The sequence below is a fragment of the Lytechinus variegatus genome, chromosome 1, assembly GCF_018143015.1.
Source record: "Lytechinus variegatus isolate NC3 chromosome 1, Lvar_3.0, whole genome shotgun sequence".
In the NCBI taxonomy this organism is placed as follows: Eukaryota; Metazoa; Echinodermata; class Echinoidea; order Temnopleuroida; family Toxopneustidae; genus Lytechinus; species Lytechinus variegatus.
The window spans coordinates 71,426,677-71,442,259 of NC_054740.1; the positions used below are offsets into that span (position 1 = coordinate 71,426,677).

Below are 15,583 nucleotides of genomic sequence, written 5' to 3' on the forward strand. Positions count from 1 at the left end.
AATTGGTGGTGTTAGTTTTACACCTATAGGTGTTATTACGACACCTATGGTTGTTACATTTACACTCTTTGGTGTTATGTTCAATCTCTAGGGTGTTATTTTAACACCTCAGGGTGTGGTCCTCTATTAACACCAATATGTGTCAGTTTTAACACCACAGTTTTTACAGTGTATAAGCATTTACACGTATATTAGAATGAAATTTTAAGCTTCCAGTGATAGGAACTGGTAGATTATGATTGTTTATTAGGAATATTAAAGAGAGACATGAGAGGCATGCATTTAAAATACGAATAGGCTAACTTATATGTTTTGAAGTAATAAAAGCGTTGAAATACTCGATGCATCCCATAAACTTCAAATTTGGCTGAACCCTACAGAGTTGAGGCGCCCCTCCCCGTATTTCTATAAAATGTCGTGCATAGGGGAAGGCGGGGTAAGTTGAGCATAGGGGCAAGTTGAGCCACCAGCCGCAGGCCAATAATGAATGAGTCAGACATTGTGGTGGTGTCATATATTGATGACCCATAGCATAACCCCTAACCCCACCACATTGTTTCCAACTTTGAAACAAAAAGTAGTTTTTTAGAGGGAAAAATGTGAATTTCAGCCAAAAAGTAAAAAAGAGTGTGAAATAGATAAGTGCTTTATAAACACACACGTCTTTAAATATAATAAAGACATGATAACAACATTATTAATCCAGGTATGGATCTTCATTCTTGTCATAGTCTTTTATATGATGGATGCATAATAAATGTGTGGATACAAAATTATCGCACTAAGTTCGGACTGGGGTAAGTTGAGCCAAACAGCATGGGGCAAGTTGAGCCATAGTAATTCCTATGGTAATGTATCTTAAAAAACAAACAAACCATAAAAATCGATTGAAATGCAGGCTGAAAGGAGCAAATTTACATGACTGCTCTTTTCCTTTTACAGGATGTTAGTATTTATAGAGAATTAGCAAGTGAAAAGACTTTAAACAAAAAATTGACATGCTGGTTCTCCCCCATACATTTTGTACATAGTTTTTGTGGCTCAACTTACCCCAGAAGGTGGCTCAAACTTACCCCATATATGGGGCAAGTTGTGCCATTTGACATCGGTTTTTTCAAAGGTCACGATGACTTTCAGTGTTGGGGTAGAAATTTATATATAGGTGGAAAATATTTCAGAAGAATGAAATTTCAAAGCAAAGTACTTATTTCGACAAGATTATTAATCATATCAATTCTAACTTGCAAAAAGCAAAAACTGTCACAACTTACCCCGCCTTCCCCTACTGTTTTTTCATCCATTGTAGGCCTAAATCCGCATCATCGCATGTCGTATAACATACGGCGTAAAATGTTGGTAGTAAGTAAGAAAGGGGTAGCTGATGCAATATCCTCTAATCCAATTATTATTAAAAGATATGTTAACTTAACTCACAAAATACTGTTTAAGAAAAGTAAAGATTAAGATGACGAATAGTGAAGGTTGTGATATATGCGTCTACATCCCCCCCCTCCCTCTATACCTGCAATATTTGTTTTTCCCTCTTCCTTCTTCACCTCATGCACAAACGCACACATATTTTTCTTTCTTTTTTTCCTTTTCTTTATATTTCTTTCTTTTATTTTCTTTCATTATTTCTTTATTTTTTCCTTTCTTCCATCCTTCATTTTTCTTTCTTCCTTAATTCTTCTTAATTCTTTCCTTTTTTTTCTTTATTTGCATCTTTCTTTCTTTCTGCATTTCTTTCTTTCTCTCTTTCTCTTTCTTCATTTCTTTCTTTTTTCTTTCTTTCTTCCTTCCTTCTTTTTTTCTTCTCTATTTTCTTTTCGTCTTCTTCCCCCTCTCTGTCATATTCTATATTCTTTCAGTGAAGAACTCTCCGTAGCGATGTGCTTGACCCCTAGATATAATTTTATAATTGCTGCTCTAGTTCAATACCGTTTCTTTCCATTCTTGAACCGCTATTGCACCTGTCGTCTCATACAACTGAAGGTAAACCATAACAAGGCCTAGAAAACGAGAAAAGTTGTCAAACTAATCACAAGAAGTTTCGGAAATTAGTGTCTCCAAGCATTCGTAAAAGTCATCCATTTCCTCAACACTTAGTGAGACACAACACAGCCTGGTCAGGCGACAATGATATCACGTGACCCGGTGAAATATAGAGCAGGTTGTTACTGTTGGTGAATGACATCGGAGATTACATTTTAAGAATGTAGTTACACGTTACTTATCATTCATGTAGATGTTACTTCCAATACTGTGTCCCATAAAAAAGTATGCATGAATGTTCTAATATTACAGAGTCGAAAGAAAACATTTTTTTGGCGGGGGAGGGGGAGGGGTGGGGTCACTATATACATTTTACGATGTGTCTTGTTCTTTTGACGAAGCTGAGTTTTATTTACTGCTTTGTGACAAGCAACTCGCCGCTTAATGGAAACCTGTGTCATGTTTGTAATGGTCATAGAATATCACCTCAACTTTTAAAACATAAAGTTTTAAAAATCATTTATTAATTAATCATTAAATATACAAAGTAAAGCTTCAAAATACCACAGAGCATATCATTGCTTTTAAAACATAAAGTTTTAAAAATCATTTATTAATTAATCATTAAATATACAAAGTAAAGCTTCAAAATACCACAGAGCATATCATTGCTTTCTTGAAAGGCATAAACAACGAGCTCTTCAAAATAGTTACATTTCCACGATACATGTAGAATAATTTCAAAGGCAACAACCGGTTATTGTAAAAACCTTTTGGCATTTTTTGGAAAATGAAAAATTACCAGTTATTCTTCAGGATTATGGGGAATATTTCAGAAATCATGTGTTCTTGGAAATTTGTCCTCCATTCCCAATGATATTGTGGACTTGTTTGACGGGTTGGGTAATTTCTTTTTCAACGTCTCTGCTTGATATTTCAGAGGCTCGAGAAAAGTGTGGCCCAGGAGAACTTTCACCCGATGGCTTCGAACCATGCAGAGGTATGTAGTTATAGGTTTTCCGATATATAAGGAGAATACAAACAGGATATCGACGTAATGTATTTATCTTACATATTAATTTTCAATGCAATATTCAATTAACTTGGCCTACATACGAGTGTCAAATACAGTAAATATTTTTTATGGAGGAATACGCAAGTTTATTCTAAAAGACGACTACTTCCACTAGACTTTTTAAATGTTATTTGAATATAAGTGCCAATAATGGAGCGAATGGTTTGAAATTTAAGGGATCAATTAAGACACGGTCATTCGATGTTACCATGGTTACTGCTTCCTATTATTATCTATTATACCTCATACTGATACAATTTTTCATTGGGACGTAATCAAACATTATTCTCAGCGATGTATTTAGTGTGTAGAATGTCCTTTAATACTTAAAGGACACAAATTAAAGAGAATCTATGAGGGATTTGCCATGAACGCTTTGGGTGGGATCATTTCGAGAAAAAAAGAGAGTCATTGTAAGCAATCACTTCAATTGTTATGTTCAAGATGATTGGTGCAATTGTTAAACGATAAAAGACTTTTTTGTAAACTGAGGGGTTTCTTAAATTGATATGAATCCGTAAAAGTGATGAACATAATACTCAAGGAAAGGGAAATCTTAGAATGATTGACTTTAAAAAGGATGTTTTGATTCAGGATTAGGGGTAAAGTGGTACGTATTGTGTGTGTATTGTTCCTTCGTTACAATTCGTCATCTATTTTTTTCCATTACCTCTTTACACACAATCGTCTGTTCATTCCCCAGATCATGTAGATTGTTGTATCGAGGAAAAAAACTCAAAATTTACATCATGTAATTTTTCATTTGGGAGACATCAATCTTGTGTTAATTTGAATTGTAACTATTATTTAATCACGTTTATTCTGGAAACCATTTTTACTGGATTCAAATGAACTTCTTGATTCTTTTCGAATTTAAACGAAATCACTTTTCCATTTTCTCTCATTTCATTTTGAGCAATTCTGGTTACCTCTTTACACACACACAAAAAATAAACTACATGATTTGATTTCACCCCCCTCAAAAAAAATAAAAGAATGTAATTGTGTATTATTACGTGAATATATCAGAAAATCGTTCTCTGATAATGAATATTCTTAAAAGTATTTTTTATCATCGGCTGGGTAAATACATGAATATCCATCGATCTTTAACTTCTGGGGCAAGAAATATAATCAGAATTGATATATATCAATCAAGCCAATGGTCGCTCCCATTCCGCATTTATCGCGAAATTGTCGTTGTTTTTTCAAGGCTCCCAGTCTGTTTAGGGTTAAACTAGAACATGGTGTAACCCGGACATGAGAAGTCTGGAGCACAGCCTGAGGCTGTTGTGCCTGTAGTTTGACTTCATGTTAGGGTTAATAATGTGAATCATCTAGTACAAACTATAAGGCCAAGGACGGACATTACGGTCGTGACAAGTGAGACTCGAAACCCGAGATGGGAAGATTTAAGCCAAAGTGATGAGAGAACAACGCATTTATTCCATCCAAAACTGATATACAAATGACATGTTCCTCGCTCCTCACGTGTGTAGGGGCCTGTTATTTTAATATCAATATATGATTGAATAAACAAAATTTACAACGAAATGATGATTAGTGAAATTCACTAATCCAAGGGCAGCGGAATGAATTTTGAAATGGGGGGGGGGGTGGCAGGGTCGGTAGGGTGTGCTGAACCGAATTAGGAACGCAAACATGCATACGTTTTATTAATGTAAAAAGTGGGAGTGGAGGAGTGAAGCGCCCCCCCCCCCCCCCCGGTTCCGCGGCCCCTGCACGTAGGCCTAAATAGTCATCACCCTGCGGCATTATGACCTCTCGATATCAAAACATAGTGTTAGTAAAATAATGTAATGATACAACTGGGCGAATCTTACTGATGTCTGGCCAAATAAATGATCAGTTCCAATTTTAAATGAGGAGAATGAGAATGATTTATGATTTGATTTACCATGAGATGATCAAGTCGTACGTAAAATCATGCTTTTCTTTACCGACAGCTTTCTGAACGTCCCAAGGTAGTAAAATTTCAAATTACAGAGATAGAACTACATGCATTGACAACTCTCCTCCTACTATTGCAATAATTGAAGAAATTCAAAGCAACTCATTTTGGGTTATTGTTCTTGAACATTCTAATGATTGCATTTCCTTGTAGAGAGTTTTCCAACAATCCTCGGCCTTCCTGAGATTACGCCAACCCACTTTGAAGACAAAGTCCAACTTAGATGTTCTTTTCGAGGGTTAGAGTCACGTGAGGGCTCAACAAAAAGTTACACGGTCACGTGGTTTAAGGTAGGTACTGTTTTGGAGTATGTTGTTGGACTCTAAAAAATATGATCAATCATTGAGTATTTTATAAGAATTATAAAGGCCTACTCCTTGAGACCAGCCTAAAGTTAATATGAAAGTCGCATGCTAATGAATACAAAATAAATAATACACTCTTATTTCTTACTGGTATTAAAGGGGTACCCAGGCTGAAAATGATATGATTTGGGCAGATTAAGAAAAATCAGACAAACAAAACACTAAATATTTGATTAAAATCGGACAAGGAATAACAAAGTTATGGCATTTTAAAGATTTTCATTATTCCGGTGAAACAGTTCTAGGCGTGTCTTCATGAATATTCAAACAATTATGATTTCATGTAATAACATTAGAAAAGGGAAAGTGTGGATGTGACATCATCAGCCCATCTAATGAGTATTCTTGACGACGTGCATAATTTATAACTGTTTTCACAATATATTGTTAAATTTTGAAGTTCCATAAATTCGCTATTTGTTATCAAATTTTGATGGAATCTTCAGTCATTTCGCTCTGACTCTATTTATTTAGATATAAATATTTCAGCCTGGAGCATCCCTTTGATATACCTCGACACTTAGATGATTGTGAAAGCTGTAAAATTACTTCGTTTTAGGTTTCTGCTTTCCTGATCATGGACAAAGTATTAAGAATAAAAAAATCATCATCATCTCCACGGGATTTCGACATATTTTTTTACCACAAAGAATCTAACCAATGTTTAAATGAATTGATGCTGGTTGAATTTACCATTGCCAGTGTAGCAGGCAAACTATTCAAAGAATAGGCCGTTATATAAACAGTGACAAATCCGTTCTTTATAATTGGTTATCTAAGTTTTCTAATTTGAAAGTTTCTTTGTCATGAAGACAGAGACGGTGTGTAAAGCGAGTATATTTGAACTAATGTATTCCGTGTAAATTGAACTTTAAATACATTTCATAAGACAGATTTCTGTACTGGTGTCTTACATTTTGCTATACAATTCTGAATATGTATCTCTACCCTCTGATAAAGTATATGCCCTATCATTTTAGCCAAAATCTGTCGATTTGACTGAGTTAAGAAATAGTTAATCTCCTTCTTGCTAATTTGTCACGTCTGACTTCTGTTGATATCACTCCTTTTCAGACTTTTCTTTTTTCACATCATCTAATAGGGGAAGGGATTACAGGATTTGAGGACGTTTTTCTTTCATCTTTTCGTCTGTTCGATGCTTGCTTTTATTCCGACCAGATGATTTGAATTCCCCATTGGCTGGTAAAAGCACAGCCCATGTGAAAGGACACTCGATGTGGACCAATGGGAAAAGAAAAGAAAAAAAGGCCAGAAAAGCTATATTATTTAGTCAAGCAATAAGTGCCCCACCTGTGTTACAGGGCTGTGTCACCTCTCATATTGAGATCGGTTGATTGATTTGATTTGTCATTGTCCTCGTGAAGGTTCTGGAGATTTAATCTTATTCCTAACAAGATAAGGAATGCCATACGATGTAGGAGTGTCCAAAATATATGTACAGTTGTTTACGAGTTTCATTTCCGTTCTCTTATGAAACATCTCGGCACTGTGACGATATCGAAATGTAGAATTCTTGCAAAACATTTGATTTTATGTGACTTCTTCATTTACTTCAATACTTAATTACTTAATTTCAAGATACGTGCTCTTAGAAAATGCCTTATTTTGAACCAGTGAATAACTTCTGGTGGTGTTTCGATTCCTACTAACAATTGGTTTTTCAGTGTGCCAAATTGGCACCAATTTTTGGATTATACTGGGCTAGTTTGCAGTTCCATTATTCAATGACAAATGCTTTCTCGCAAATTATTTACATTCAATTGTATGTTTAAAGGGTAAAGTGAACTCTTGTCATGTGAAATTCGCGTTCCAAATCGGTAATTATTTGTAAAGTTGAAATGTGAACACTAAAACATATACAGAGTAAGATTGTGGAATCTCGTTACCAAGGGCGGTGGACAGGGGACGACCGCCCCCTCCCATAACTTGTCAAGTAGCAAGGGGAGATAGAAAGACTCGTTAATTAAAAGAGAGAGAGAGAAAGAAAGACGTGTTGATGACAAGAATAGCTCAAAATAATTTGGTCACATATCCGAAAACTCTACCTCCCCTTTAAGACCGTTGTAGATGTTACTCACGGCTGCTCATTCTAGAATTCATTAAACATGTTAAATATTCAGCGTTCTCTACTTCTTTCTACTGATTTCCTCGACTTTGATGAAGGTCAATGTTAAGGTCACTCTTTCGTTTTAAAGTGTTGTTGGTCCTAATGATATTTCCTTATTTGTCCGTTTCAATGGCTTTTGGATATTGGCCTGATTTTTCTCAGGGTTGACTGTAATTTGAACTAGAACATTAATCGAAAATTATTAACATCGACCTTTGAAAATGAAATCAATTCGTGAATTTAATCGAAATCTTTGGAAAAGGTTTATGGCTAAGGTATCAATGTTTGACATGTATAAACCCTGACATAAGTATGATATAAATCAATTTCCTGATAACGAGCATAAAGTTTCGGGAAAAATTAAAGAAATTCGAAAAACGTCTCTAGACACATAAAATGACTATGGATGAGCATGGACCTACTGCATTTTCCTGATAACGAACAAAGTTTAGGGAAAAGACTATAAAAGAGATGATAAAACTCCTCTTGGCACCATGAAATGACAATGGATGAGTGAAAGCTCTTGAGTAAATGGCTATTATCACTCTTATCATCACTTGTTTCTTCCCCCATTTGACATGTGTTGTCTAGACAAAACTACCCACCTTCTTCCTTCTTCTTCACAATTGTTAACCAACCTGAGCTCGAAGATGCAAATCATCCAGTGTTTCCCGAAATAAGAACCAAATCTCAAAATTCAATTCTATTCTTTATAAGTATTGATTTTGATTTATTTTTACACACGCTGAAGAGCCAAGCCTTCCTATCTTTCTGGTACATGTACGTGAAAGAAAATATTGTGTAGGAGAGATTATAAATAGATATATCTCGTCCTGGCTCTTGCATGTGCTCTTCTTTGTTGTGTTTATCATGTTTAAGTTAACCGTCATGGCCTGTTAAGGTATAATAACTGTTGTTGTCATATATATGGGGGGTGTCATTTCGATTACCATTACGACATTTTGTTTTCACTATTACTAACACGATAAACAATCCTTCTTTTATGAATCAACTTTTAGTAGGCCTCGGTCGATGACAAATGTAACTACTCAAGGATTTCAAAAGGGTCGTTGTTTTTTTTTTATAAATACAATGTTCGATTTTTACACGCCATAAACATTGCATTATGGCATAGAAAGACTATCTTAGCGTTTGAGGCCTCATGCAGTGTCCATTACAGAATAATTTTCAAAAGAAGTCATTGTTAAAGCTTTTTTGGTATGTTTTGTCCTTGTCAAAACTTCTGTAATCTTGTTTGGGACGTATAGATATTGAATAAATTGTATTTTATAATTTGATAAGTTTCTGATGTAACGTAAAACGATGGTGTTCCTGAGTCAAAATTTGATTGATGTAGGTGAAACATTGATCAAGACAGCTCCTCAGAAATTGGAGGAGAAAGTCGCATAATGGACAAGATATCCGAGAGATAATTACACTATAACTGTGTTATCGGAGCCCCCCTCTGTCATTTTCAATTATCATCCCTTAACTAGGACTGTGTCTCTATTTCCAATGGCACAACCTCCACAAAGATTGATACAACTTGGGGAATATTCAATAATATGATGATGCCCATTCTTTTTATTAATTTCATTTGTGGTAGAAAATTGTTTTAAATTTGTTTTGCTGTGCTGAATGTTGAATTTATTTGTTAGTCAGGTTTGTAGCTCAATTATTGGACAAACTTCTAAGTTTGACCAAGGTTTGATTGAGAACTAGAGATTTGATATATTGGCGTTTTGATCAACAGTTGGTCAAATTTCCGACCGGAAATGTTTAACTTTGTGTTTAAAAAAGTCATCATTTTTGTTGTGTCAAAAATTTACGGATCGTTACTAATTCGGCTGCCAGTCGCTACAAACATCGACACGCGTGTATGTTGTAATTTATACAACATTTAAAAGTATAGTACTCAAATAAAAAGGTATCCGATTTGATATATGCTCTTAATCATTTAATCATATCATTGCATTGCCTTTGAATTTATTCCGTTCTATATTTCAGTCTTGAATGAGCCAATATTACTACGAATACGACTATTTTACTCAATATATTTGCTTCAATTAAAAATATCCCTAGCTCTTATGAAGTATTAGAGTCTCTTTGCAATACGTGTATGTTTCTTAATGGTTAATCATCTTGTATTTGAAATATTTTTATTCTTTTCTCTATTATTAAGAAACCATCAGCAACCAAAACGTTTAATAATGTATAACCCAATATTCTCTGTCCTCTGATTGCTCCGCGAACTCCATACTTTATAACTCCTTATGTGGTCTGCTTGCCCAATAGTCTTAGTCTATCATGATCCCAAGCCTTGGGCAGATGATGTAGCCAAATAATAATAAAATCATCGGATATAGGATATGATATACTATGAATTATGATGCCAATAATATTCCATTGATGTTATGTATTACATAATTTTTAAACTTGCAAAGTTTCCACTTAAGCTTTCACAAGAAATAGTATGAATAAAAAACCTCCGGTAACGCATATGGCATCATATTTTATACAATTGTCCATTCGTTTGTTTTTCATTTAGTTTGTATTTCTCACACTTTAATAGGCTGGACCAGACGAGATGTATCATCAACTTACCACAAATGACACATTCGACAACTTTGCCTCCTTAGAACTCCGAAAACATTTCTCATTAGGGGATAAAGTAAGTATAACAGACTAGGAGAGGGGGGACAATCAATTCTATGAGTGTATACACGTGAGACGCCTTGAAAGTTTATTCCTCCTTCGATTTAGTCATTACCAATATCTTTATCATGACCACCATCATCTCCAAGGCCTTCATCATCATCATCATCATCATTAACATTATCATATCACCGTCACCCTCAGCTTTATCATCTTCATCTTCATACTATAATATTGCATGAATTCATGTTTCGTATTTAAAAAATATATGCCCGTTCTGCTTTATAAATGTATTAATTAATTCAATTAGTATAGGTTTGGAATTGTCTTTTTTTTCAAGCAATCTGCTTATGATGACAATCCTTCTCCTGCAAATTTTGAATATCATATAGTTAATCATTTTGGTCTGGAATTATCTTTTTAGTACTCTTTATTTATGATTCCTGCCAAAATGCTAACATGTTTATTATGTTATGAAAAATGTATTATACGAATGTTATGGATGCAGAAGAAAACAATAAATCAAATCAAAATATATGCCCATCTGGTTAAAACGCGAAACGGGTGTATTTGTAATATTTTTTTAATCTATTTCGGTTTTCCTTCATTTAGTTGTAAATGTTTTGGGTCTTTTCCCCTCCTGATTAATTCTCTTGTAATCCTTCCTACCTGTCTACCGTTCAACTCTCTTTCTTCAATGTTTTTTTTTTTAGGTCATTTGCACTGTGCAAGCATTTTTCAATGCAACCAGACAACTAAAGAGCCCGCCAATAGAGAGTGATCCATTTCATATAACAATATCGGTAAGTATGTCAAGATTTACTCTATAAAAACATTGTAACAATCTCTCTCCTGGTCTGTTTGTGAAGAATTTATCACTTCCATGATGTGCAATTGGGGACTGTTGTTTTCTCTGTTTTCAATTTATCATAGTACGAATTTCTCAAAATCCCCTCTATCATACCTTCTCCTCACCTCCTTTTAGAACTTACCATAAACAATTTACATCACAACATTATGACCTCCATAAAGCCTGTGCCATGCCAACATTTTTGTCATACATTTGGATGCTTATATAGTGATAAATGACTGTTTATTATTACTGTTACATTCAGGTATCTCCGAAAAGATTAGAGATCGCAGAAGATGGGCAGCGTCATCTAGTGGCCTTTGAGAGTACAGTGCCTATCCATTGTGATGATCCTGAGCAAAGCTGTTCCGTTCTTATACCTCTTTCGACCATTAGTAATGGTACGTTCAATGGTTTATACCTGTTTTAACTACTCCAGGAATAACAAAATCCATATTAATATACAGTTTAATGCAACACTATTCTTCCTTTGTAAAAAAAAATGAAAATGGAATGAAAATGAAATATCTCCCCCCCCCCCAAAAAAAACCCACCCCTGTATACCGCCATGTTATTCCAAGATTGAATGAACAGCAGCTGTATTTCATGACTAATTCAATGATTTTGTGGACTGACTTCCAACTCCATTCATGATAAAGGAATAAAAGATTGGAGAAACGCTATTTTTCTGAAAGAGATGAGAAATGAATGTAACATCATATTTCATTTTAGTCAAAGTCTGCCTCAAAATCATGATAAATTAACATTGTTTTAAGTTTCAACAAATAGAGTCTCATTCCGTTTAGAAAATGTTCACCTTCTCACACAGATGCAGAAGTTGGATACGACATAGCTCTGTCGGAATGTTTCGTCGAACTTCGGCCTCGATCGTGTGGTACAACGGAAACCCGATGTCGTCAAGCTTTCATGTTCGTAACTGCAGTAACAGACTTTCAACATGACGGACGGACAAGCAATGAGATCATCACCGGTGACGTGGTTAGTTCGGATCCGTTCTGGAGTGGCTTCAATCCTAACGATCTTGAGGTGAAATCATTTCTCAGTTTATTCAAGTTCTTTGGAATTTACCAAACGCATACACTTTTATTATTTTTTTTTACATTTGGCTGTAAACGAAATCCTATATTAGTTTAAAGGCAAAGTCTATGCCTATACTATAGAACAAACTAACTTGAATTAAAAGAACTAAACATAATAACTCAAGAGATCATTTTATTGATGTAAGATCTAAAAGTTAATTGACTAATATAATTTTCCGAATCAGACGCACAACACAGGGGGTACGAAAATGAGGCACCAGTGGTGTAACACAGTAAATATTTTTTTGGTATTGAATCATATGAAAATAATAAATGTTCCATAATTTTTCCCTTCAGTACTGTAAAAAATATTGAATCCTTTTATCCTGCATATAATGAAATGCTCACTATTGTAAATTATTATGATTCAATATAAAGCTTCATGACAGATAGACTGATACCACCATAATTATGATTTGTATATTGTAACTGGTCTTGTTGATACAGATGTGTGGTAAAGGGTAAGTAGAAGAGTTTGTAAATGTATTTACTTTCGGCATTGCGTTCTTTCAATAGGTTATAGTGAATGATATCCCAACAGCACAGTGTTACTCTTTCACAGACCCACACTTCATAACTTTTGATAGAAAGTAAGTATACACTTGGTTATTTTTATTTGGTAGTGTTTTTCGTGTTTTTAACGATTTTATTATAAAAAAACGGTATGTGCAATGAAGATGTTTCATATTGCACTCAGTTTTAGCACCAGTATATAATTCACTATTTACTGTCAAAAAATTACAACCCTCACCACTCCCTTTCACGCATTGTCCCGTTAAGTGGTAACGTTTTACATCGCAATCCCACAGTATACCATTAAGGTCATTGGGCCGTTTCATAAAGCTGCTCGTAAGTTAAGAGTGACTTTAAGAACAACTGGTGATCCTTTCTTGTGGTAGATGATGTTCACCCTAAGATGTTCATTGGTTATTTTTTTTTAGGCGTAAGAAATGTTCGCCAGTCGTTCTTATAGTCGCTGTTATCTTACGAACAGCTTTATGAAACACCCACCAGATATAGCTTATAGTAGCCCTATGCAAGGGAAATACTTGTGTTGCTCTGAGACTTTAAGTTGTGAATAAAATTAAATCACCAGTATTTGGTTCAGCTGGGCTGACCGAAATGAGGGTCATGCAATTTTGGGAATAGCCAATAATGTGATACGATTCTATGTCCTTCTCTAAAGTAGGCCTAAAAATTGACTGCCTGTAGGAGCTTCTGTTAGAGAGGCAGGCTGTCTTGTACAATTTTAGATGATTGGTTTAAGAAGCTTTGAAGTAACTTTCACGTCCTATGCCCCATCCCACCCCTACTCACTAATCTCACTGCTCCACTGAAAGGCACTGTATCCCAGGAGTATCACGTGATACGGTCTCATGACTAAACATGGCGTGTACATAGATCCACTCACCGGACATGAGTAGTATACTCCCTTTTCTGCATTTAGTCTTTGCATCAGGCAATCAATGCCCAATATGAATCAGTTATTGGTAAGATATATTTATAAATTGCGATGAATACAGACATGCTCAAGATAAATCGCAAGATAGTTTATAACGTGCTTGAATTTGTTTATATCAGATAATAGCATATCTACCAAAAAGAATAATTTACACAGACGTAATGTCATGTCTTGCGTTCATATTAACAGCTGAAAAAAACAAATTGGCATTAAAGTGAAGTAAATGGATACCCGGCAGGAATATATTCCTTAATATGCTCAATCCGAAGTAATATGAAGCGATACTTGAGTACTGGTTGAACTATTAATCTGCATTTCATTTTTTGTCTCTTGATCACATTCTTCACAATAAACCACCATTTATGCAAAGACATTTCCCCGTTTAATTATGTCTAACGTGCTAACTGAAATATGGTCTGATGATTATCTCCACTTATTCTTCTCAGGAAATATGACTTCTACAAAACCGGAACGTTTGTTCTCTATAAGAGTCTTAGGAGAGAGTTCGAGGTGAGTAGATTATAAACATGTTCTTTTATTTAGCTTACTCATTTGATAAGGATTACAACACTTTATGGGTTCCCCAGAAAAGGGAGCATGATCTACAGAATAGTTGCAAGCTGATTTAAAAAGATTATGAAGGGCCAGCTTTATGTAATTGGTATTTCTATCAATTAATTGCAGCTGCAAGATAGGCCCATCTGTAACTTTGGTGTCAGGGGTCAATGGTGTGCATTACATTTGTAAATCATCTAACATGCCGATTTCATAAACTTTTAATGATCATTATATTTTTTTTTTCAAACGTCAATGTTTTGGTGAAATTCTAATCGCTCTTTCTCTCTCGGCAATGGACTATATATTCTATAACAATGTATAAAAAATAACCTTGACATATTTCGTGATTTATTGAAAAGCTTGCGCCGGCTGTTTCATTATTATTTTTTTTTAGTTTTACGCAACTTTTGATCCGTAATTTGCGACGCCATGATACACAGTCCAGAATTTATTAACAATTTTGTTGTGCGTGTGAGATCTAAATTGCTCATAAACGTGATTTCATGTAAGCACACACAAAAAATGAATTAATGTTTTTCTCCAAAATTCACCAGTCTATTATTCTCTAATTGCTTTTATGAAAACCAAATAATTTCTGGTTGTTAGTAGTACAAAAAACGATTTCTGTAATAAAAAAAAATGATTTTCAAAAACATTGAATTCCATAAGATCTTTTTATTGCCACTATTGTTTTGTACATTATGTATTTGATGAAAATTCTAAAAAGAATGTATAAATAAAATTTTAGCACTTTAAAAGATGAATTTCATTATTATGCATGCATCATTAGAATAAACTTTGATAATTTGTGTGCATTTAAATGTTGATTTTTTTAATAGTTATACGTGAGAGAAGACCATGCACATTTTAGTCGCGATCCCGCGCTTACAACCGAGATCTTACAAGGGAAAAAATAGACCACACCCATCCCATGCTCTGTGTAATTTCAAAATAGTACGCGTTTTTAAGATTTAAAAAGGCAAATTGAGCACGTATTTACAATTTCAGTGATTGAATATCAGAAAGCAACATCCAAAAATCTAGTAATTAACTGAAACAGTGACATGCAACCCCGACATGGACTTGAAATTAGGGATTGATTAAAACTTGAAATATGGTATAGCATTTTGTTTTCCTTGGATTCGAGAAATCAATTGTCTAGAGACGAGCAAAAACCAAGCTGTCCGTAGGACGACTTGTCATGCACCTCATATAAACTGTGTTAGGTATTAAGTAAGTGGGCCACGCGGATTCGTATGGATCGAATCAGCACCTGTATGTTAATTGAATGATTCCCATATGCCCTGTACTATGCTAAGATTTGAAACTTGTTAAGAAGGTGTATTCGGGATAACTTCCTTCTTGGAGGCCTTCTCTCATTAGCGAAGTCAACGTATCCTAGATCCTCAAATATGTTTAATTGTGA

At 34.7% G+C, this 15,583-nt stretch overlaps 1 protein-coding gene across 2 annotated transcripts in view; it reads left to right on the forward strand.

Annotated features, from left to right (window-relative positions):
• The window catches only part of LOC121421844 (von Willebrand factor D and EGF domain-containing protein-like), a 59,431-nt gene that overhangs the window by 19,776 nt on the left and 24,072 nt on the right, over positions 1-15,583 (forward strand). For both annotated transcript variants that reach the window (XM_041616646.1, XM_041616653.1), the window contains exons 4-11: positions 2,933-2,992; positions 5,193-5,329; positions 10,105-10,203; positions 10,901-10,990; positions 11,303-11,438; positions 11,867-12,084; positions 12,654-12,727; positions 14,046-14,109. In XM_041616646.1, the coding sequence (XP_041472580.1) occupies positions 2,933-2,992; positions 5,193-5,329; positions 10,105-10,203; positions 10,901-10,990; positions 11,303-11,438; positions 11,867-12,084; positions 12,654-12,727; positions 14,046-14,109 (878 nt within the window). The remainder of the gene's footprint in view (positions 1-2,932; positions 2,993-5,192; positions 5,330-10,104; positions 10,204-10,900; positions 10,991-11,302; positions 11,439-11,866; positions 12,085-12,653; positions 12,728-14,045; positions 14,110-15,583) is intronic.